At 42.2% G+C, this 22,836-nt stretch overlaps 1 protein-coding gene and 1 long non-coding RNA gene across 5 annotated transcripts; one reads left to right on the top strand and one right to left on the bottom strand.

Annotated features, from left to right (window-relative positions):
* Nucleotides 1–298: 298 nt before the first annotated feature.
* On the bottom strand, nucleotides 299–9,040 carry LOC145342517 (uncharacterized). The gene is made up of 3 exons (XR_013886550.1): nucleotides 8,913–9,040; nucleotides 5,880–5,956; nucleotides 299–590 (listed from the first exon to the last, which is right to left on the bottom strand). It is a non-coding gene; the product is annotated as an uncharacterized LOC145342517 (long non-coding RNA).
* Nucleotides 9,041–9,322: 282 nt separating this feature from the next.
* Nucleotides 9,323–21,886, top strand: sdr42e1 (short chain dehydrogenase/reductase family 42E, member 1). Of its 4 annotated transcripts, XM_080186758.1 has the most exons (4): nucleotides 9,323–9,546; nucleotides 11,270–11,317; nucleotides 11,928–12,017; nucleotides 16,900–21,886. In XM_080186758.1, the coding sequence occupies exons 3-4, from the start codon at nucleotides 11,956–11,958 to the stop codon at nucleotides 17,996–17,998; spliced, it is 1,161 nt and encodes a 386-aa protein (XP_080042884.1). In that variant the 5' UTR covers nucleotides 9,323–9,546; nucleotides 11,270–11,317; nucleotides 11,928–11,955; the 3' UTR covers nucleotides 17,999–21,886. The 4 variants fall into 4 exon arrangements, with proteins under 4 accessions (XP_080042884.1, XP_080042882.1, XP_080042886.1 ...); XM_080186756.1 differs by lacking the exon at nucleotides 11,270–11,317; XM_080186760.1 differs by lacking the exon at nucleotides 11,270–11,317 and having other exon boundaries at nucleotides 9,323–9,536.
* Nucleotides 21,887–22,836: the final 950 nt, after the last annotated feature.

The raw sequence follows: 22,836 nt of genomic DNA on the forward strand, positions 1-22,836 counted from the left end.
ATTGCAGTTTCCATGTAAGCCTACTTATGACATTGTAAAGTTTTTTTTAAAGTTTATTAATGTTAGAAAATACTTGACCTATGAAAATTTTAACATGGATTTGAGTGGCGGGAGATGTGGAATTTTTATTTGAAAACAAGTCCTACAGCTTCTATTAAAGCAAGTGAAAAATTAACTACTAGCAATGTACAAATTTAAAGAAATGGGTGTCAAATTAATGTTACAACGGTCTGTAGCCACTGACAGGCATTTAGCTCAGTGTTTGTGTCAGAAGTCAGAAAATAAATCAACAGTGTGATAGTTTTTGATAGCCTATTTAAGGCACAGCATTTCTGTTAGTGCACATCATTGCCATTGCAGTATGCATTTCCATAAAGGCCAATCTCTGCATTTTGACAGCTTATTTTAAAACAAGTAACACCAACATCTTGACAAAATAACTTTACACAATGGCACGCCAAGATTGGTACACAAAATGAAATATACAGATTTTCTATTAAATATACATCAAATCTTCACTCCGCTGGATTTGTAGGTATGTGGTTAGGTACTTCTTGTGGCTTGAATGCTGTAGCAATCGGTCCTATGCTCTGCAAACAACAGGGAGAAAGTCAGCACCACTTGATTTAATATCCGCAGTCAGCAATAAGGTTTTGAAAATAACAAAAGGGTGAATGTCAAAACACTAAGAATTTAAATAAAGCAAAGATCAATTAAAAACAGATCATGCCTCAGAAATGTACAGAAGAATTTGAGGATGTAGCAAGGTTAAGAACAAAGAACAGTACAGCACAGGAACAGGCCCTTCGGCTCTCCAAGCCTGTGCCAATCACATTTACCTACCTAACCAATCGCTTATATCCCTTGATTCCCCATTTGTTCATATGCCTATCAAGATTAGTCTTAAACGTGGCTAACATAACTGCCTCAACCATCTCACCTGGCAGTGCATTCCAGTCCCCACCACCCTCTATGTAAAAAAACTTAGAATCATACAGTGCAGAAAGAGGCCCTTCGGCCCATCGAGTCTGCACTGACCACAATCCCACCCAGGCCCTACCCCCATATCCTGACATATTTTACCCACTAATCACTCTAATTCACACATTCCAGGACACTGAGGGGCAATTTTAGCATGGCCAATCAACCCAACCCGCACATCTTTGGACTGTGGGAGGAAACCGGAGCACCCGGAGGAAACCCACGCAAACATGAGGAGAATGTGCAAACTCCACACAGACAATGACCCGAGCCGAGAATCAAACCCAGGTCCCTGGAGCTGTGAAGCAGCAGTGCTAACCACTGTGCTAACATGCTGCCCAACTTTCCCTGCACACCTCCACTGAACCTTTCTCCTTATCTTGAACTTGTGCCCACCTGTAATTGTCATATCTGCTCTGGGAAACACCTTCCAACTGTTTACCCTATCCATACCCCTCATAGTTTTATAAACTTCTATCAGGTTGTCCCTCAGCCTCCATCTTTCCAGGGAGAACAATCCCAGTTTATTCAATCTCTCCTCATTGCTAATGCCCTCCATACCAGGCAACATCCTGGTAAACCTTTTCTGAACTCTCTCTAAAGCCTCCACATCCTTCTGACCAGAATTGGACATAGTATTCCAAATGTGGCTTAACTAACGTTTTATACAACTGTAACATAATTTGCCAACTTTAATACTCAATGTCCCGTCCGATGAAGGCAAGAATGCCATATGCTTTCGTCACCACCTTTTCCGCTGCGCTACCACTTTTAAGGATCTGTGGACCTGTACTCCAACTCTCTGCGTGTCTATGCTTCTGATTGTCCTGCCATTTCTTTGGTGGAAGTTTCAAAATGATGACCATCATGACTTTAGGAAGTTTGAACTCAACATTAAACTAAGCTGACTCTTCAGGATAATACAAATTAATCCAAAAAATTGTTTAGGAAGTTTTTTGTTTGAGTTAAATAACTTTAAATTAGAAACAAATTTAAAAGGTGTTTGACCAAAAGGAGGCGATGGCCTAGTGGTAATATTGCTGGACTATTAATCCAGAAACTCAGCTAAGGTTCTGGGGATAAGAGCAGTATATTGTGGATGCTGGAATCTGAAACAAAAACAGAAAGTGCTAGAAAATCTCAGCAGGTCTGACAGCATCTGTGGGGAGAGAACAGAACCAGCATTTTAAGTCTAGATGACTCTTCATCAGAGTTAAGAGCAAATAAATCAGCAAAGACATATGTTATGAGGGTGGAGGGGTGGTTGGAATGACACAAAGGGAACATAAATGAGGATACACTGTCCTGGGGACCTGGGTTCAAATCTTGCCACAACAGTTGGTGGAATCTGAATTCAGTAAAAAATATCCAGAATTAAGAATCTACTAATTGACCATAAAACCATTGTCGGAAAAATCCATCTGGTTCACTGATGTCCTTTAGGGAAGGAAATCTGCCATCTCTAATTGGTCCAGCCTACTTGTGACTCCAGAACCACAGCAATGTGGTTGACTCTGAAACGCCCTCAGACATTGCCCTAGGGATGGGCAATAAATGCTGGCCAGCCAGCGATGCCCGTGGCCCACGACTGGATAAGAAGTTGGTCACAAAATCCCCATAGTTGATATTATTTGACATACAGCACTGTAGTTGGGAAAAAAGTTTATGCAGGTTCAGATGGCACCAAGATCTTTGGGAAATCTGGAGAAATGGCCAAGAAATTGGTGATTCAATAGCTGAGAAAATGATCAATTTTAATATTTACCAATAGGAACAGGAATGGGCTAATCAGCCTGTTGAGCCTGCTCTGCCATTCGATACCATCATGGCTGATCAGACACTTCAATGCCTTTTGCACACCATACCCCATATCCTTAACGCTATTGTTAATCAGTAATCTATCAATCTCTGCTTTAAACGCACACAATGACTGAGCTTCCACAGTTCTCTGGGGTAGGGAATTCCAAAGATTCACAACACTCTGTGTAAAGAAATTTCCCCTCAGCTCATTTCTAAGTGGTTTTCCCCTTATTTTGAAATTGAGACTCCTCAACCTAGAGAAACACCTTACTGCACTTACCCTGTCTATTCCTTTATTTTGTAGGTTTCACTGAGATCACCTCTCATTCTTGAAAGCTCTGGAGAATAAAGGCTCAGTTTGCCCATTCTCTCTTCATAAGATAATATGGAAAATCTAAATGGTGCCAAGAGTGGTAAATATAACATGTGCATATTTATAAAACATCTTCCATGTAAACATTTGAACTTTTATGTATCAAATCATCACATGAATATTTGCTATGGCCCTTTTGAGAATAAACAGGTTGGTGAAACTGACAACAGGACGTATCATAGAATTGCACAATGCAGAAGGAGGCCATTTGGCCCATTGGGTCTGCACTGGCCACAATTCCACCCAAGCCCTATCCCCATAACCCCATGCATTCACCTTAGCTAGTCCCCTGACACTAAAGGGCAATTTAGCACGGCCAATCTAATAATGAGAGGTGACCGGATAGAAGTGTAAAAGATGTTGAGAGGTATAAATCGGGTGGATTCTCAGAGGCTTTTTCCCAGGGCTGGAATGGTTGCTACAAGAGGACACAGGTTTAAGGTGCTGGGGAATAGGTACAGAGGAGATATCAGGAGCAAGTTTTTCACTCAGAGGGTAGTGGGTGAGTGGAATTGGCTGCCGTCAGTGGTGGTGGAGGCAAATTCAACAGGGTCTTTTAAGAGACTTCTGGATGAGTACATGGGACTTAATAGAATTGAGGGTTATATGTAAGCCTAGTAGGTAGGGATATCATCAGTGCAACTTGTGGGCCAAAGGGCCTGTTTGTGCTGCAATTTTTCTATGTTCTATTCTATTCTAATCCACAAACATATGTTAAAGGTGATTCCAAGAAGGAGAATTAGAAATGCTTTCACATGGATGGCTATTGGAGCGTTGAATGCATTACCACGAGTGGCTATTGAAACTAAGAATATCACATAATTTAAAATAATGACAAACACAAAAGAATGAGTAGGAAGCAACACAGAAATGTGATCAGAATAGATTGCTTTCCATTGAAGAGGTGTCTGTGATTCCTTGAACAATCCAGAAATACCAAACTCCTCGAAACATAAATCAGTTTCCTGGCTCCAAAGATTAAGTTCACGTATTTTATACTGTACTTGGCTTCATTCCTGCGCTCATCATACCGTACACGCAAGATGAAAATTTGGCAACTCTCAAATTAGTTGCAGCATGATAAAAGATGGAAGTTCCTTATTTATTATCATAGAATCCCAACAGTGCAGAAGGAGGCAATTCACCCCATCGAGCCTGCACCAACAATCCCAACCAGGCCCTATCTCCGTCACCCAATGTATTTACCCTGCTCATCCCCCTGACACGAAGGAGCAATTTGGCACGACCTAACCCACAGATCTGAGGTTACCCGCATTAGTGGTTAGCACTGCTGCCTCACAGCGCCATGGATCCAGGTTCAATTCTGGTCTCAGATCACTGTCTATGTGGAGTTTGCACATTCTCCCCATGTCTGTGTGGGTTTCCTCCCCCAGTCCAAATATGTGCAGGTTAAGTTGATTGGCCATGATAAATTTCCCCTTAATGTCAGGGAGAACACGCAAACTCCACACAAACACTCAGTCATCCGCGGTAAGAATTGAATCCAGGTCTCCGATACTGTGAAGTAACAGTGCTAAACACTGTGCCGCTCTTATCTATGGTGGATGCAATTAAATGGGTTGGGTGTGCTACGTAATCAGGTATTGAGGTCATTGCTTTGAATCAATGGTTCTAAGGCAAGCAGCATATCAGGCTGTGCAGGAGCCACATCGTCCCATAACAGCAATCAAACCTTTAGTTTTCCCACTGCTGTAGACTATTATTCCACCACACCGTACCTCATATACTTAAAATTCAGCACAACTTCATTGCCAGCTTCTGCCAGCGAAATAGCAGATATGGTCGTGTAACTGGCTGTTGTTGAAATCTCAAATCCTAGACAGCTGTAAATTCATCAGTAAGGACAGAAAAGGATGCTGATCCATAAAACTTCTGATAAGACAGCTCTCTGACAGGGCTCATAACTAATGTCACCTTGAGCATCTGTTTGTGGAGAATGATCTACAGCAGGTCTTCAGGGAACAGATATAAAACGTCATCTCTCTTTTTGTTCAAAAAGGTATTGTCATTGAACAATTCCGTCTCTACTACAGCTGCTCATGTAGCATCTATGATGGAAGTAAAAAGACCAGAGACACCTCACAGGAGAGTCATCAGAAACACATCTGACACTGAACCACATGAGGAGATATTTGGGCAGATGACCAAAAATGGCCAGACAGGTAAGTTTTTAAGGAGCATCTTAAAGGACAAACGCATTGTGCCGAGGCAAAGAGGGTTTTTCATTCACCTGTGGGACATAAGTGTCGCTGGCTGGCCAGCATTTATTGCCCAACCCTAGTTGCCCTTGGAGGGCAGTTGAGAGTCAACCACATTGTAGTAGTTCTGGAATCAAAAATAGACCAGACTGGGCAAGGACGGCAGATTTCCTTCCCTAAAAGACATCAGCGAACCAGATGGGTTTTTCTGAAATCGACAATAGTTTCATGGTCATCAGCAGACTCTTAAATCAACATTTTTTTTATTATTGAATTCAAATTCCAATGTCTGTTGTGGCAGGTTTCGAACCTGGGTGTCCCAGAACATTGAGTTTCTTTTTAAAGTCTAGCAATAATACCATTGGGTGATCGCCTTCCCTTAATTTCAGAAATTCCAGAACTTAGGACACTGGTAGCTGAAAGCATGACCCCTAACAGTGGAGCACTGAAATCAGGACTGATTAAAAGGTCAGAATGAACCACCTTCTTTCATTGTTGTACTGTACCTGATTCAGATATTCTTGACATTGAATGGATTTCTTCAGCATCTTCTGGGAATCATTTAATTTTTGTAGCAAGGACTCTGAAATAAAAGAAACCGGTTTCACGTATAATGAATAAAACAGACACTACACTGAAATAAACAGGCTACTGAAAACAGAAAGAAACATTTCCTTTGTTCCTGACAGAGAGAAAATTTCAGTTTGGATGGGTTTTGGCAAGGATTTAATTATTCATATGTTTAAGACTATTTTAAAGGAAACAACCTCCAGACTGTAAGGTAGCATGTACAACACAGACAGTAATAAGGAGTCACAGTTACAGCCAAAGATAAGAACATAAGAAATAGGAGCAGGAGTAGGCCATCTAGCCCCTTGAGCCTGCCCCACCATTCAATAAAATCATGGCTGATCTGATAGTGGTTCAGTTCCACTTACCTGCCTGCTCCCCTTAACCCTTAATTCCCTTATTGGTCAAAAATCTATCAACCTGTGACTTAAACACATTTAAGGTGGTAGCCTCCACTGCTTCAATGGGCAGAGAATTCCAAAGATTCACTACCCTCTGGGAGAAAAAGTTCCTCCTCGACTCTGTTCTAAATGGACTCCTCCTTATTTTGAGGCTGTGCCCTCTAGTTCTTGTTTCCATTCTAAGTGGAAATAATCTCTCTGCTTCTACCCTGTTTAGCCCCTTCATCATCTTATATGTCTCCATAAGATCTCCCCTCAGCCTTCTAAACTCCAACGAGTACAGGCCCAGTCTACTCAACCTCTCTTCATAAGCTAACCCCCTCATCTCCGGAATCAACCTGGTGAACCTTCTCTGCACTGCCTCCAAAGCTAATATATCCTTTCTCAAATAAGGGGATCAAAATTGCACACAGTACTCTAGGGGCAGCCTCACTAGTACCTTGTACAATTGCAGGAAGACCTCCCTGCTTTTATACTCCATCCCTCTCGCGATAAAGGCCAACATTCCATTTGCCTTCTTGATCACCTGCTGCATCTGCAGACTGAGTTTTTGCGATTCATGCACAAGGACCCCCAGGTCCCTCTGCACAGTAGCATATTGTAATTTTTCACCGTTTAAATAATTGTCCATTTTACTATTATTCCTTCCAAGGTGGATAACCTCACACCTGCCAACATTATATTCCATCTGCCAGGTCCTTGCCCATTCACTTAGCCTATCCAAATCTCTCTACAGACTTTGTGTCCTCCAAGCAATTTGCTTTCCCACTCATCTTTGTGTCATCCGCAAACTTTATTACCCTACACTCGATCCCCTCCTCCAGACTGTCAACGTATATGGTAAACAGTTGAGGCCCCAGCACCGATCCACGCGGCTCGCCACTAGTCACCAACTGCCACTGGAAAAGCACCCATTTATTCCAGCTCTCTGCTTTCTGTTAGATAGCCAATCCTCAATCCACGCTAACACTTTACCCCCAACTCCATGTACCTTAATCTTACGCAGCAACCTTTTGTGAGGCACCTTATCGAACACCCTCCAGAAATCTAAAAACACCACACCCACTGGTTCCCCTCTGTCAACTGCACTCGTTACATCTTCATAAAATTCCAGTAAATTCGTCAAACATGACTTTCCCTTCATGAATCCATGCTGAGTCTGCTTGATTGAACCATTCTTTTCCAGGTGTCCTGCTATTTCATCCTTAATGATAGATTCCAGTATTTTCCCAACAACGGATGTTTAGCTAACCGGCCTGTAGTTACCCGCCTTTTGTCTACCTCCCTTTTTAAACAGTGGTGCTACATTAGCTGTTTTCCAATCAGCTGACACCTCCCCAGAGTCTAGCGAATTTTAATAAATTACAACTAACGCATCTGCTATTACTTCTGCCATTTCTTTTAGTACCCTAGGATCCATTCCATCTGGACCCGGGGACTTGTCTACCTTTAGTCCCAGTAGCTTACCCAGCACTACTACTTTAGTAATAGTGATCGTTTTAAGGTCACCACCCCCTTCAATCACAAGACCGTCAATTATCGGTATGCTTTTTGTGTCCTCCACTGTGAAGACTGACACAAAAAAATTTGTTTAAGGCCTCAGTCATTTCCTCATTTCCCCATTATTAAATCCCCCTTCTCATCCTCTAAGGGTCCAATATTTACTTTAGCCACTCTTTTCCATTTTATATATTTGTAAAAACTTTTACTATCAGTTTTATACTTTGTGCTAGTTTAGTTTCAAAACCTATCTTTCCTTTCTTTATTGCTTTCCTAGTAGTTCTTCGCTGTTTTTTAAAGCTTTCCCAATCTTCAAGTTCCCAACTAATTTTGGACGCTCTGAATGCATTGGTTTTTAAATTTGATACTCTCTTTTGTTATCCACAGCTGGTTATCCCTTTGCTTACGTTCCTTCTTTATCACCGGAATTTTTTTTCCCCTAGGGGATTTTCACACTAACTTAATTGCAGTGTTAATGTAAGCTTCATTGTGACAATAATAAACAAACTAATCTAAATCAAACCAGGTTCTCCAGTTTTCTCCCATTGTGCAATTGATGTACAGGTTAGGTTGATTGGCCGTGAGAAAATTTGTCCCTTGGTGTTAGGGAGTTACAGTAAGAAGTCTCACAACACCAGGTTAAAGTCCAACAGGGGGGTTAGCAACATAAATATGTGGGGTTATGGGAATAGAGCCTGGATAGGTTTGTGGTTGGTGCAGACCCGATGGGCTGAATGGCCTCTTTCTGCACTGTAGGAATTCCATGATGAATCTGAATGGCTGGAGGAGGTTCATTCCCCGCCCCCCAGGTGAAAGATGCTACGCTAATGCAGGTTGTTGTTGTTGTTCTCACTCTCCCGCCTTCAAGGCCCCATTAGACTCCCTCACTGGGATGGCGCCTGCCCCCTCCCTCTGCGGTAACAAAGTTGTGGCGGGGAGGCTGCTCCACGCCATTGCCGGGCTCCCTTTATCAAGCAGAAACTGAGGCCGCCGCCGCTTCCCGACCAGGCGGCTTTTCCCCTCCCCCCTCAGCAAGCGCAACTCGCAGCATCCGTGCAACATAAATACCCAGTGTGTTGTTGACAGCGGTAAGTTTGACGGCCACCTCCGCGCATTCTTCACTGTTTATCTTCCCCGCCATTTGCCTCCGTCTGCAGACCCGCTCTGCCAGACTCCGCGGCAACCAACCGGGTGCCTCGCCGCCATCTTTGATCCTGGCAGTGACTGGCAGTGCCGGGGGTCGCCATCTTTGATCAGGAAATCGTTACATTGGGTCCTCCTGTCGCCATTTTTGATCATGGCGACGTCGGCTGTGGCCATCTTCGATTGTGGCCGGCGGCGCCATCTTTGATCATGTCAGGGATTCAAACCGTGGGCGGTCGCTCCGTTTTCATCAAGCAATCGTGCCACCCTGCAGTCGCCATCTTTGATCGTGGCGGACGTCGGCTTTCGCCATCTTTGATCATGGCTTGCGCGGATTCAACGACTGGGCTGCTGGGGAGTTGGGGCCCAACTGGATCTGAGTCTTTGATCTTTGGGAACCTGTTTGCAAATGTGAATTTTAGCAGCTTCCTGGACCATTCGGTGACTGGTTTGGGTGAAATATTCGTGCGTTGGCTGATTGAGGGGACGGCGCCATTGTAATCGGTCCTGCTGAGGAGGAATTTCCCTTAGAATTCAGAGTAACTAATGGTAACCAAAGGTAAACCTGGGGTTGGGTGTCGATTGATGGAATTCTTTCTTATGTAACACGGAAATGGGCAGGACTGCATCAACTTTAATGCCCGGGGCCTTGTTGAATATTCCCCTTAACCACTTTGTTCGTTGTATATAACCGAGGGTCGATGAGGGTAAGGCAGTTGATGTGGTGTACAAGAACTTTCAGAAGATGTTCGATGCAGTACTACACAGCAGACCTGTAAGAAAAGTTGTAACAGAAAGAAATCCCACAACACCAGCTTAGAATCCAACTAGTTTATTTGTAGCAACTGCCGCAAGCTTTCAGAATAGGCTGTTCCTTCCTTCGTCAGGTGGCTGGGAGTTCTCGGTGGCAGACACAGAAAAGTTATAACTCATGGAATACAAGCGACAGTAGCAAAGTTGCCTGAATAATAGGAAGCAAAGCGTAATAGTCAATGAATATTTTTTCGGGCTGGAGAAAGGCTTGTAGTGGTGTTCCCAGCAGCCTGTATTGGGGCCCTTGGTTTTTGATATATATATTTATATTTGTGTTTAATTGGTCTAGATCTTGGCGTGCAGGGAACAATTTCAATGCTTGCAGATGACACAAAACTTGGAAGTATTATAAACTGTGAAGAGGACAGTGTAGAGCTTCAAAAGGACATGTACTATTTGAGTTTATTTATTAGTGTCACAAGTAGGCTTACATTAACACAGCAATGAAGTTACTGCAAAATATACACATTGGTGGATTGGACAGATAGGTGGCAGATGATGTTCAATGCAAAGAAGTGTGAGTGTTGCATTTTGGTCAGAAGGTCGTGGCGAGATAATATAAGACAAGGAGTAAAATTCTAAAATGGGTTCAGGAACAGAAGGACCTTGGGGTATATGTGTATAGATCATTGAACCTACATAACACACTGGTTGGATCTTGGCTGAAATATTGTGTACGGTTCTGAGCGATCCATTATAGGAAAGTTGAAAACACAATGGAGAGAGTGCAAAGGAGGTTTACAAGAATGGTTCCAGGGATGAGGAACTACAATTATGAAGATAGATTGGAGAGGTTGCGTCTGTTTTCCTTGGAGAGAAGAAGGCTAAGTGAAGATTTGGCAGCACAGTGGTAGCACTGCTGCCTCACAGCGCTGAGGACCCAGGTTCAATTCTGGCATTGGATGACAGTGTAGAGTTTGCACATTCTTGTATGGATATGAGACTTGGTGTTTTCTTATTTTAGAGCGGACTTTGGTGTACAGAAGAATCTGGTTTCTGGGTAATGGAGTTGTAACTGGATTTGTTGGACTGCACACTTAAGGGTATAATGGGATCACATAGCAACTGAGTGGATACGGAGGACTAATATATCACGGCAATAGAAATTTGCCAATATGATCTGCAAATATAGGAAGTTATGCATTTTAAAGGCAAGTTGATGTCCTATGAGAGCTAAAGTTACTGATTTTGATAGACAGTTTGGAGTTTGAGTGGATTATGGAGGTAAGCACTTCAATAAATGAGAAGCCTTGAGTATAAATGAAATATTGATACAGCTTGGGTTACTAGGTCATTCAGAATGTGACAAGTTGTAGGTATCTAAAAATATTTCTTACATTAATGATTTTGATCTCAGCCACTAGTGTGTTAGACATTGTCTTATTTTTCCTTTTCAGAATTATTGCACATGATCTCCACCTTCCAAGTTTATTTTGTTATGGATAAATCTTGCATGACTTCCCTTACAGTTAGCCAAAGGACAAATTTGAAGTTTGACATCTGAAGTGTGACTTGAAGTAAGTGGTTCCAGAAATTGTGCTTTCATAGAATTCCTATGGTGCAGAAAGAAGCCATTCGGCCCATTGAGCCTTCACCGACAACAATCCCAATCAGGCCCTAACCCCGTCACTCCACGTAGTTACCTGCTAATTCCCCCAACACTAAGTGGTAATTAAACATGGTCAATAAACCTAACCCACGCATCTTTGGACAGTGACAGTATTTTTAAGATGTGGTTAAAATGGCAACTTACTGCTGCATTTATAGAACATTTCTTTTTAAATAGGAAGTGTTAAGTCTGGTTTTCAAAAGAAATTGGTTTCGAATTGCTAATTTTCTGAATCTCAATTTTGGCTTCTAGTTCTTAAGGGATTATTTTTGCTGCCGTCATTATAATAATAGCAGCAGATCAGTTGTTTTAGCTAACAGACTCCATCTATTTCAAATAGTAGATGGATTATCAGCTTTGATAGTCCACAATTCCACAAGTGTAAATTTTTAATTGGCTGATGTCGACCTAACCCACACCTTCTGGAGAAACTGCTTCATTCAGTAGAACGGCTGTATTTTTAGACACTGTGGATTTGCTTTATCTTCAATGTAGTGATCTTTAAATTTTATTTTCAGCAACCTACCACCCTTTTAGCCTAAGGAAATGGACACCTCAGCAACAGAAACTATCCTGATCACTGGCGGGGGAGGTTATCTAGGATGTAGGTAAGATCAGTCATTATGTGATATGAATTGAATAGTAATTGTGCACGAGACTAATGTCTTAAAATTCTGTTTGAAAGTGGGGCATTTAACAAGTGGCATTTTAGCAGTATTTCTCTGTGCAGAATTGCCTTTTAAATTGTGGCAATAGACCCAATTCAATATTGCAGCTGTGTGCCACTTTGCTTCTGAAGTTACTGTTCCATCAGAATCTATTAACACTAATGAAATAAAACTGGGCAGTCTGAAATGAATTTATCCCATTAACAGGGGTAGAGAAGAAAAGTACATTAAATGGATTGTAATTCACTCTTGAACTGCGTTCTGATCATTCATGTCTTTCATGTAAGATAAACCATTTTGCTGGTTATTAATTATCTATAATGGGAGGAACGAACCTGTTGGCATTTGCGAGAACACAGAATCCAGTTTACACATGTGATTATTAAGGCCCTACGACATGATATTGTGTAACCAGATATTTGATTGCAAAGATGCAAAGAAAATTACAGCACAGGAACAGGCCCTTCGGCCCTCCAAGCCTGCACCGACCATACTGCCTGACTTAACTAAAACCCCCTACACTTCCGGGGACCATATCCCTCTGTTTCCATCTCATTCCTGTACTTGTCAAGATGCCCCTTAAAAGTCAGTACTGTATCCACTTCCACTACCTCCCTCGGCAATGAGTTCCAGGCACCCACCATCTCTGTGTTAAAAAAAAAAATTTGCCTCGTACGTCTCTTTTAAAACTTGCCCGTCGCACCTTAAACCAATGCCCCCTAGTAATTGACTCTTCCACCATGGAAAAAAGCTTCTGACTATCCACTCTGTCCATGGCTCTCACAATCTTGTAACTTCTATCACGTCTCCCCTCAACCTCCATTGCTCCAGTGAGAACAAACCAAGTTTCTCCAATCTCTCCTCATAGCTAATGCCCTCCATGCTAGGCAACATCTGGTAATTCTTTTCTGTACCCTCTCCAAAGCCTCCACATCCTTCAGGAAGTGTGGCGACCAGAATTGAACACTATATTCCAAGTGCGGTCTCACTAAGGTTCTATAAAGCATCAACGTGACTTGCCAATTTTTAAACTCAATATCCTGGCCGATGAAGGTACTCTCTATCCAAGACCGCAAGAAATTATAAAAGATCGTGAACAAAATCCAGTCCATCACTCAAACCAGCCTCCCACCCATTGACACTGTCTACACTTCCTGCTGCCTCGGAAAAGTTGTCGTAATCAAGGACCCCACGCACCCGGGATGTACTCCCTTCCATCGGGAAAAAGATACAAAAGCCTGAAGACACATACCGAGAACAGCTTCTTTCCTGCTGCCATCAGACTTTTGAATACTAAGTTGATTTTTCTCTACACCCCAGCTATGACTATAACTATATTTTGTACTCTCTCCTTTCCTTATCTATGAACGGTATGTTTTGTCTGTATAGTGCGCAAGAAACAACACTTTTCACATGTATGCCAATACATGTGACAATAAGTCAAGTTATAGTGGATGCAGAATCTGCTTACTGGAGTGGCCAGAACGTTGAATCATTAAAATATTGAACTGCTTATTTGAAGCTGTTAGATAACATAAGTATCATCAATGCAATGATGTGAAAAGAACAAAGGAATGCACAAATAGTCACTTCAAAAGATAGCAGAAATTGAGACAAACAAATGCTCTGTTACTGATGTATTTTGATTCTCACTACTTTGATTCTCACCTTCTTTGCCACTTTTTTTTTGCAATCTTGCTAAAGTGTCTGCGTCTTCAATCTAATGAACAATGTTTTCTCAAATATGTAATAATTACAATTCCCTCTAAACTGCCTAAGTGCACACCATGCAGCAGCTGGGAATGTTCTGTGCAAGGTGCTCATACAGGCAGTGGTTCTTTAAGATGCGCACATGTACAAAAAAACAAGACTGTGCATAGATGAAGCAGTGGCCATTATTTATTTCTCTTTATGGTTGCTCTCTAACCTGCCATTTGTTTTCAGAAATTTCTATGAATGAAACCACTTTCTTTGTAAGACCCAATACAGTATTTTGCTGTGATGCACTCTTTTCTTGCTGCAGTTAATCTTCAAGACCTGCTCTAGACTCCTGATCATAGTTGGCTGAGATTTGTAAGTGTGTAGTTGCATTATGACATCCATTTAGGGATAATTTTGCTTTATAACTCAGTGCTTCCCTACGCTTGAAATGGAAACCAGGAGGTAATCGTGCATTAGCATGATTCACACAGAAGATCAGTGCGCGGGGCCAGTAGCATTACATTGAGCGGGCCACTGTGCATGCGCTGATCTGACAGTGCCAAGTTTCGCATGTGTGCAGTGGCCCCGCACTGTCAGCCTCCTGATCGTTGCCAGCCCCATGACCCTGCATCGCTGACCACATCCCCCTCCCCCCAAGGCTTGATTGCTGCCCCTCCCAAACATGTCCAGGTCCCTCCCCTGCCTCGATCTCCTGATTTTTCTCAGCTCCCCACAATAGCCCCGATCTCCCGCCTTCCCCCCCTCTGTTCGCAATCCTTCTGCAGGGTGGCAGCAGAACCCACTGCCCCCAACAATCTCCCCTCAGAGGCTTTGCCCCCTTTGGAGTGCCCAGTGCCTGGTGGGAAGTCCCCAGGCATTACCACTTTGCTCCTTGGGTAATGCTAGGGAGCTCAGGCTAACACTGCCAGGCTGGTACTGCCCAGGAGACAACCCCCCCACCCCCCATCCCCAACCCTTTGAGGGGGGGCCTCGATGACGGAGGGGTGGGGGGACTCTAGCAGGCTCGGCGACTTCAGTCCTGGGCCAGCTGATTTGATGCAAATAATATAAAAATAAGGATTACCTTAATTTATTCAGCTCATGGCACGGAGCTGATGACGCCTGAAACCTGTCTGCCGGACACTCGCAGAAACCACGGGAAGCCTGCATAATGGCCTCCGTTTGAATCTTCGCAGTGCAGTGGGCTGGGAGAATAGCACCACCCCCACCCCCACTTCAAACTCCACCTGTATGTTTTCAAGAAGGGGATAGAAATTGCTCCAGTGGCAAAGAGGATCAAAGGATATGAAGAGAAGATAAGATCAGGTTATTGAGTTGGATGATGAGCTGCAAAACCAAAAGTAAGATCATAAGACATAGGAGTAGAATTAGGCCACTCGGCCCATCGAGTCTGCTCCGCCATAATAATGAATGGTGGAGCAGGCTCGTAGGGCCAAATAGTCTGCTCCTGAACCTATTTTCTATGTAACATACCAACATTGAAACTATTACAAATATTTCTTGAAGTCACTTTGTGTCATCTAAACAAATAGATTCTTAGAAGACTTGACAGAGCAGAAGCTGAGATGTATTGAGTCCAAAATTAGTTTTTGGATATGGGATTGGCTAGCCAGAACTGAGAAGAGGAAACATTTTTTCATTCAAGGGGTTGTGAATCTGTGGCATTCCCTGCCACCCCCCAGAAAGCTGTGGGTGCACAGTTGTTGAGTATATTCAAGGCAGATCGAGAGCTTTTTGTGGTCTTCAAGGCTCATAAGGAGAGGATGGGAAATTGGAGATGAAGTTGAAGATCAGCCATGATTTTATTGAATGTAGCTTGAAGGGCTGTATGGCCTCTCTTACTACTAATAATTTTTATTTTATGGTGTTCAGTATATCCACGATTGACTTGTTTTCTTTATATCCACAACCCAGTGCATCCAAGTGTTCATAATGCCCTCCAGCCCAGATTAGGCTCAGTTTTGTTGCTATGGTGAGCTATCCTATTCCATGTGATTTTTTACTGTGTGTCAACAATTAAGTTGGCAGCTGTTCAAATGAAATGAGTCCTTTTTCTCCCAACATGTTACAGCCCATTTAGTGGCAGCCTTTAATTCCTCAATGTAATTTCACTTCAAAACTCTTAAAAAGTCAGCACAGGCACAATAGGCTGAATAGCCTCCTTTCTTGCTGTATTATCCTATGGTTGCCTTCTCTGACAATTGTTGTTTGTCGGAGTATAGCTGAGTCATACTTTCTGTATGCCCCTATGGAAGTATTTGTACCAATATAGCGCATTTACATTTCAAGACATTATGAAGCACTTCATGTCCAATCAGTTGTTTTGAAGTAGTTTCTTGTTATACTGGCAAACTTGACAGCCAATTTGCCTACAGTGATAACTCTGAAAAAGTTAATGCAATAAGTGGCCAGTTAATCTGTGTTGCTTGAGAATGAATGCTGGCCCGGACACCGTAAAAACTGTCTGTCTTGAGCGGGAGTGGGTCTTTTGCATCCATCTGAATCGCTTGCTTCATTCAGAAAATGGTACTTCTGACATAGAGTCACAGAAGGAGGCCAATCAGCTCATCGAGTCTGTACCAACCACAATCCCACCCAAGCTCTATTCCTGCAACCCCGCGCATTTATCCTGCTAATCCCCCTAGGGTCAATTTAACATGGCCAATCAACCTAACCCGCACATCTTTGGACTGTGGGAGGAAACCGGAGCACCCGGAGGAAACCCGCACAGACATGGGGAGAATGTGCAAACTCCACACAGACAGTGACCCAAGGCTGGAATTGAACCTGGGACCCTAGTGCTGTGAGGGAGCAGTGCTATTCACTGTGCCACCCAAAGTAACACTTTGCTCAATGATTTGGTGAGAGTACTATCAATTGAACCAAGTTAACTTTTTTAATACAAGAATTTGTAAAATATGTGTACAAAATACTAAAATGTGCTGCAGCTTGAGGTAAATTTGTATCTGTCTTTAACCCTGATTTATACTTCATAAGTAATATTGCCAATGCATGTTCTGCATACTGATTGTATGTTAGTCACTGGAGTTGTTTGAGGAAAATAATTGTATGCTGCCTGATCCTTTCTTTTCTGTTTCAGCTTGGGTTGTGCCCTGCACAAGATGGGCAGAAAGGTAGTCCTCTTTGACATCCACAACCCCATTCAGCAAGTGCCTGATGCAGTGGTCTTTATGAAGGGAGATATTTGCAACTACCTGGAAGTAGAGGCTGTGTTCAGGAATGTAGATTGTGTTTTCCATTTAGCTTCATATGGCATGTCTGGAAGGGAGCAGTTGAATAAAAAGTTGATAGAGGATGTCAATGTTAAAGGAACAGAGCATGTGATCCAGGCCTGCCTGAACAATGGGGTACCAAGACTACTTTATACAAGTACATATAATGTTGTGTTTGGAGGCCAAGTAATCAAAAATGGCAATGAATCTCTTCCTTATCTCCCATTGCATCTTCATCCCGATCACTACTCGAGGACAAAATCTTTAGCAGAGATGAAGGTGCTACAAGCAAACGGCACTAAGCTAAAGAAAGGTACTGGTGTTTTACAGACCTGCGCCCTACGCCCAGCAGGCATTTATGGACCTGGTGAGCAAAGACATCTTCCCAGAATAGTTAAATATATAGAGAACGGACTCTTTAAGTTTGTGTATGGGGCGGCAGACAGTCTGGTAGAGTTTGTCCACGTTGACAACCTTGTTTCTGCGCATGTGCTGGCGTCGCAAGCTCTAACAGCAAAGAAAAATCATATAGCTGCTGGCCAGGCTTATTTTATCTCTGATGGCAATCCAATAAACAACTTTGAATTCTTCAAACCATTAGTGGAAGGGCTGGGATACAAGCACCCCACAATTCGATTGCCACTCAGACTGGTCTACTTTTTTGCCTTCCTCACTGAAATCATTCATTTTTGCGTCGGCCGCATTTATAATTTTCAGCCATTTCTGACTCGTACCGAAGTCTATAAAACAGGAGTAACTCATTACTTCAGTCTAGAGAAGGCTAGAAAAGAACTAGGGTATGACCCACAGGAACATAGTCTGATTGAAGTCATGGAGTGGTTCAAAAAGCGTGGTCATGGGCGGAAGGTAACTAGGTACAATATGAAATGCTTTATTTGGGATGTGGTTTTTTTAATGTTGCTCTCCGCTGTCATCATGTCTTGGCTTCCTGTAGTTTCAGCATAGTATTCCATGTAGTTTGTGTTTCACTAGACATTCCTCACAGCTAGACACACCTTACACCCTAAATTAGGATATTTTGAAAAAAAAATCTACAACATAATCCCAAGTTTGTTGCCACATTTGAAGGAGTTTACCAGACTCCGTAACACTTGACAAACCAAGGTACCTATGTCTGATTGTGTTTGCAAGTTGTTTAAATGTGGCACCATGCCAAGTCCTGATTGTGGTCTGCTTCTTCACGGCAAAGCGGCAGAACACTGCACGGTAGCGCAATGGTTAGCATTACTGCCTCACAGTGCCAGGGACCCGGGTTCGCTTCCCAGCTTGGGTCACTGTCTGTGGCGAGTGTGCACGTTCTCCATATGTCTGCGTGGGTTTCCTCCGGGTGCTCCGGCTTCTTCCCACAGTCCGAAAGACATGCCGGTTAGAGGCATTGACCATGCTAAATTCAGTGTGTCCGAACAGGCGCTGGATTGTGGCTGGGGAATTTTTACAATAACTTCATTGCAGTGTAAGTCTACTTGTGACATAAATAAATAAACTTCTTTGTGATTAGGCAAGTCATTATTAGTGTTTTTAATTTTTAAAACATTTTTTTGAATAATGGAAACCTGAGAAATTTTGCCAACTAGGCAGTTCATAGTCTTCATTGCTATCTCTTCCTCTATACCAGTCACCTTTCACATATGGGTACACAGGGTAGAAAACTAACAACGTCACAACGAATACAAAGACTGTTCTTAAAATCTTCAGCTGTCTGTCGGATACCAAGGTGTATCAATCCTCTAATTTTAACGTTTAAAAAAAAACCAACAGTATCAGGGACAGTTTTAAGCCACACCCAAACCCCTTAGTTAGTATTGCTCATGAGTAACCCCTGCTGAGGCTTTCCTAGTAAGGCAGGATCTTTAGGTAAGTATGCAGATTGGACTTCAGTAATAGCATTGGCACTATCAGCAGTTTTAACTTAAACACTGGGCTCATCAGCCATTAGGAATTGGGAAGAGGAGCTGGGACCAGAAGAGGCATAAAAAGGCAATTTTTTTTCCCCTTCGGTTGGTAGTGGAAGCTTCAAAAATGTAATGAGGAAGAGAAGGTTTGGAGAGGAGGTCATAGTTGGTTGTTGAGATTAGGCATTATTTTAATGGAATGATGCAGAGATTGATTCCCTTTTGAGAAGACATGCCAAATCCCCCACTTTGTAATTTGTTAAAAGTGTTTGGGAACATGGGTGAACTGTTCTTCATTAACATTTAGAGATTTATTAACAGAAATACCTGACACTTTATGTGAAGAATTAACAAGTTATTTACTTAACCAACTGGCAATTTTAACTAAACAAGTAATGTACCGATTAAAGTAAAATACTACTGTTCAAATAAATACAAGGACCATTAAAAAAGAACAGAATTTGGTCACACTCAAAAAAAACCCAGACTTTTTGGCTTTGGAAAACGTGTGGAGTTCTTCTGTTAATTCTGCTCTTTCTGATTTTGGTACTCTTCAGTAGATAGATGGAGAGTTCTCTCAAGAGATATTTTAAGCTGGCAAGGAGCCGCTCTTTCCCTCTCTAGGTGTTGAGAGCTGGCAGCCCTTCAGTTGAACTTCAGGCAGGCAGTTGAGTTCCTCTTTAAAACTGTGATGATCTATCAATTTTCTTACAGCAGGATTAGTCTGATGTTAACAACAGCAAATTCAAATTTGATAGGTTTCTAATAGCTGAGAGTCTTATTTAAACTGATAGGCTGTCAAAATTCTAAAGCCTGTTACCAAGGCAATCCTAATTCCTTGTCACAAACGTTGCAATTTGTGTATGTTGTAGGCACCTGCATCCAAGCAATGATACAAAACCAGCTTTTAAAGGGACCACACTTCACAAACTCAACTTCACAACATTAGACTAAGGCGAGTCTGATAGCTTTGAGAAGAAATAGATGAAGAATTTTAGCAATTAACAACATCTGAACATTGGAGTGAAAGAAAGTAGTTGACAAGTTAAGAATTACGACAGGAAAGTGTCAACAAAGCAGGCGGTGATCATGTGAAGTAATTCGATCTGATGAGGGCTGGGGTTGAGACAGAGGGAAAGCTTTAGCATATGCCAATTGCAAATAGATCCAGAGTCGAACTGGAAAAATGGAGCGACTGAGATAGGTGAACAGATTGTTTTGAGTTTGCAACTAAGGAAGAGGTTCATAATGGGAAAGAATAGAATTACCTTTGTCCCCCAAAATGTGTTGTGTAATCTAGTTTCACAATACCAAAGGAGAATAACATTTCATTGGTTTGAATGCCATTTTTATTCCTTTGCATTTTGACTGTTGGGTTTATGGAAAACAGGTTTACGTAAAAATGAAGAGTTCAAAGAAGAAACTGAAAGAAATCAATCAGATATTTTCCCAACAGGTTCAAAACTGCCAGAGTACTGTCAAGCAAAGGGGTAAGGCAAGCGTTTTGGCATTATCTGATGAAATGGGTAACAATTGGGATATTAACTTAAATATCAAGGTCATCTGCCTTCTAATTCTTTCATGGAGATATTCATTCCACAAAGCACCTTACTGTCCATATTAAGAGTTGTGTGAAAAGCTTTAAATGGTTTGAAGGCTAAATTACAGTTAATTTAGTGTTACATAACAGGTGCCTATAAGTCTCCAAAATAGAATGACATTGAATAATCATTATGGTGACCTGAATGATGAGAAATGAGATCATACTTCACTCTTCAGCATGCCTCGATGCTTCTGACAAGTAATTACCATTTGAAGTGCAGTTTCTTTTGTTGAAGTAGCCATTCTGCACCAGCAGATGAAATACCTGTTAATCTTTGCTGTGGAGCAAGTATGTTGGTCAGGACAAATCAGAGATTCTGTGCTCTGGCAGTATGAGATCCTTAACTGAGAGCAGGAAAGTAGGATCCCAGCAGTCACCCAAAACTAGAACATTAGTCTGGAAATATGAGCTCAATCTCATTAAGAAGGTGAGCATGGTGGCACAGTGGTTAGCACTGCTGCCTCACAACTCCAGGGACCTGGGTTCAATTCTCAGCTTGGGTCACTGTCTGTGGAGTTTGAACATTCTCCCTCCGAGTGCGTGGGTTTCCTCCGGGTGCTCCGGTTTCCTCCCACACTCCAAAGATGTGCAGGTTAGGTTGATTGGCCGTGCTAAATTGGCCCTAGTGTCAGGGAGAGTAGCAGGGTAAATATGTGGGGTTACAGGAATAGGGCCTGGATGGGATTGTCGGTGGAGACTCAATGGACCAAAATGGCCTCCTTCTGCACTGTAGGGATTCTATGGTTTCTATTTGATGATATTGAAACCAATTTTCTGACTCGGGAGATGAGAATAGGTTGCAAAAAACACAGGATCAGTTAGCCTGGAGTAACCCTCCCTCAATCTTCCTCGGACATTGATGCATGAACTTAAGTTTATACATAATCATACACTGGAATGAATGTGATTTAAAACTGAGAAACGTTCAGTTAGTTAAACAGTGAGCGACCTACTGAAATAAATAAAACTTACTTAATCTAAGAAAGATTAAGTTATCAGGGAAATAGGTATTACTTTTTTTGGCTTTATATGAAATATGTAAATCATGTAACTGCTCTGCTGAAATGTACAAATGCGTGTTGACCTTTCTCAGATCCTATTTTAAATTCCACGTAATTTTAGTGACCTTTTGTTTTGCTAACTAGAAATGATGAAATTGAATGTGTACAGTGGATTGAAACTAAATTGTGTGACCACTTAATGATCTGCTTCTTTGGCATATTAAGATTTACTATCATTTGTGCTGTAATTTTCTAATATGATTTACGAAAGTGTGACATTTTTTGTTTTGCAACTTAGTTATTCTGGTAACAGTTTTTATAAAAATATTTGTACAGATGCTTTTATTACTAATAAATACAATTGAACACAACTTGCGGGATTAAGTTTATTTATTAGTGTCTGTTGTGAAGACAATGTTTCTAAAATTATTAGAAAAACTTCTAAAATGCTAAGAGATGTAAAATTTCATGGTTTTATCATAGAAAATCATAGAATCCTACAGTGCAGAAGGAGGTCATTCGGCCTATTAAGATCACAACCCTACCCAGGCTCTATCCCCTTAGCCCCATGTATTTATTTTGCTAATTCCCCCTGACACTGATGGGGCAATTTAGCATGCCCAATCAACCTAACCTGCACATCTTCGGACTGTGGGAGGAAACTGGAACACCTGGAGGAAACTCATGCAGACACTGGGAGAATGTGCAAGCTTCACACAGACAGTGACCCAAGCCATGAATTGAACCCGGGTCCCTGGCACTGTGAGGCAGCAGTGCTAACCACTGCGCCTCCCCAATTTTGTTTTAGAAAAGATAGATTTTCTACTAGAATTGGGGAGAAGCAGATGCAAGCAGTACACAGACTGAAAGAATAGCCGCGGAGCAAACTGCACTGGAAATCCGGCACTGGGAGATACTAGTGGGGCGCAAATGATCATGGGGACCCCATAAATTGCACCCCCTGCTGTGTGATTCTCCTGGCGCATTGCCCGGGATAATTACCCCGACATTCTTACTATTAACATAGAACACTAGAGCACAAACAGGCCCTTTGGCCTACAAGTTGTGCCGATCATATCCATACCTACCAGGCCATAGAACTATCTGTAACTCCCAATCCCATTAAATCCCATGTACTCAACCAGAAGTCTTTTAAAAGACTCCAGCAAGTTTGCCTCCACCACCACCGATGGCAGCCAATTCAACTCGCTCACCACCCTCTGAGTGAAAAACTTACCCCTAACGTCTCCTCTGTACTTGCTCCCCAGCACCTTAAACCTGTGTCCT

The sequence above is a fragment of the Carcharhinus amblyrhynchos genome, chromosome 4 (genome assembly GCF_965287045.1).
Source record: "Carcharhinus amblyrhynchos chromosome 4, sCarAmb.v2.hapA, whole genome shotgun sequence".
Lineage (NCBI taxonomy): Eukaryota > Metazoa > Chordata > Chondrichthyes > Carcharhiniformes > Carcharhinidae > Carcharhinus > Carcharhinus amblyrhynchos.

Excerpts from the sequence above, each read along its gene's own strand:
- sdr42e1 (XM_080186758.1), top strand. The coding sequence starts at position 11,956 with ATGGACACCTCAGCAACAGAAACTATCCTGATCACTGGCGGGGGAGGT. Across the intron at positions 12,018-16,899 it reads GGAGGTTATCTAGGATGTAG|CTTGGGTTGTGCCCTGCACA; the intron begins GTAAGATCAGTC and ends TTTCTGTTTCAG.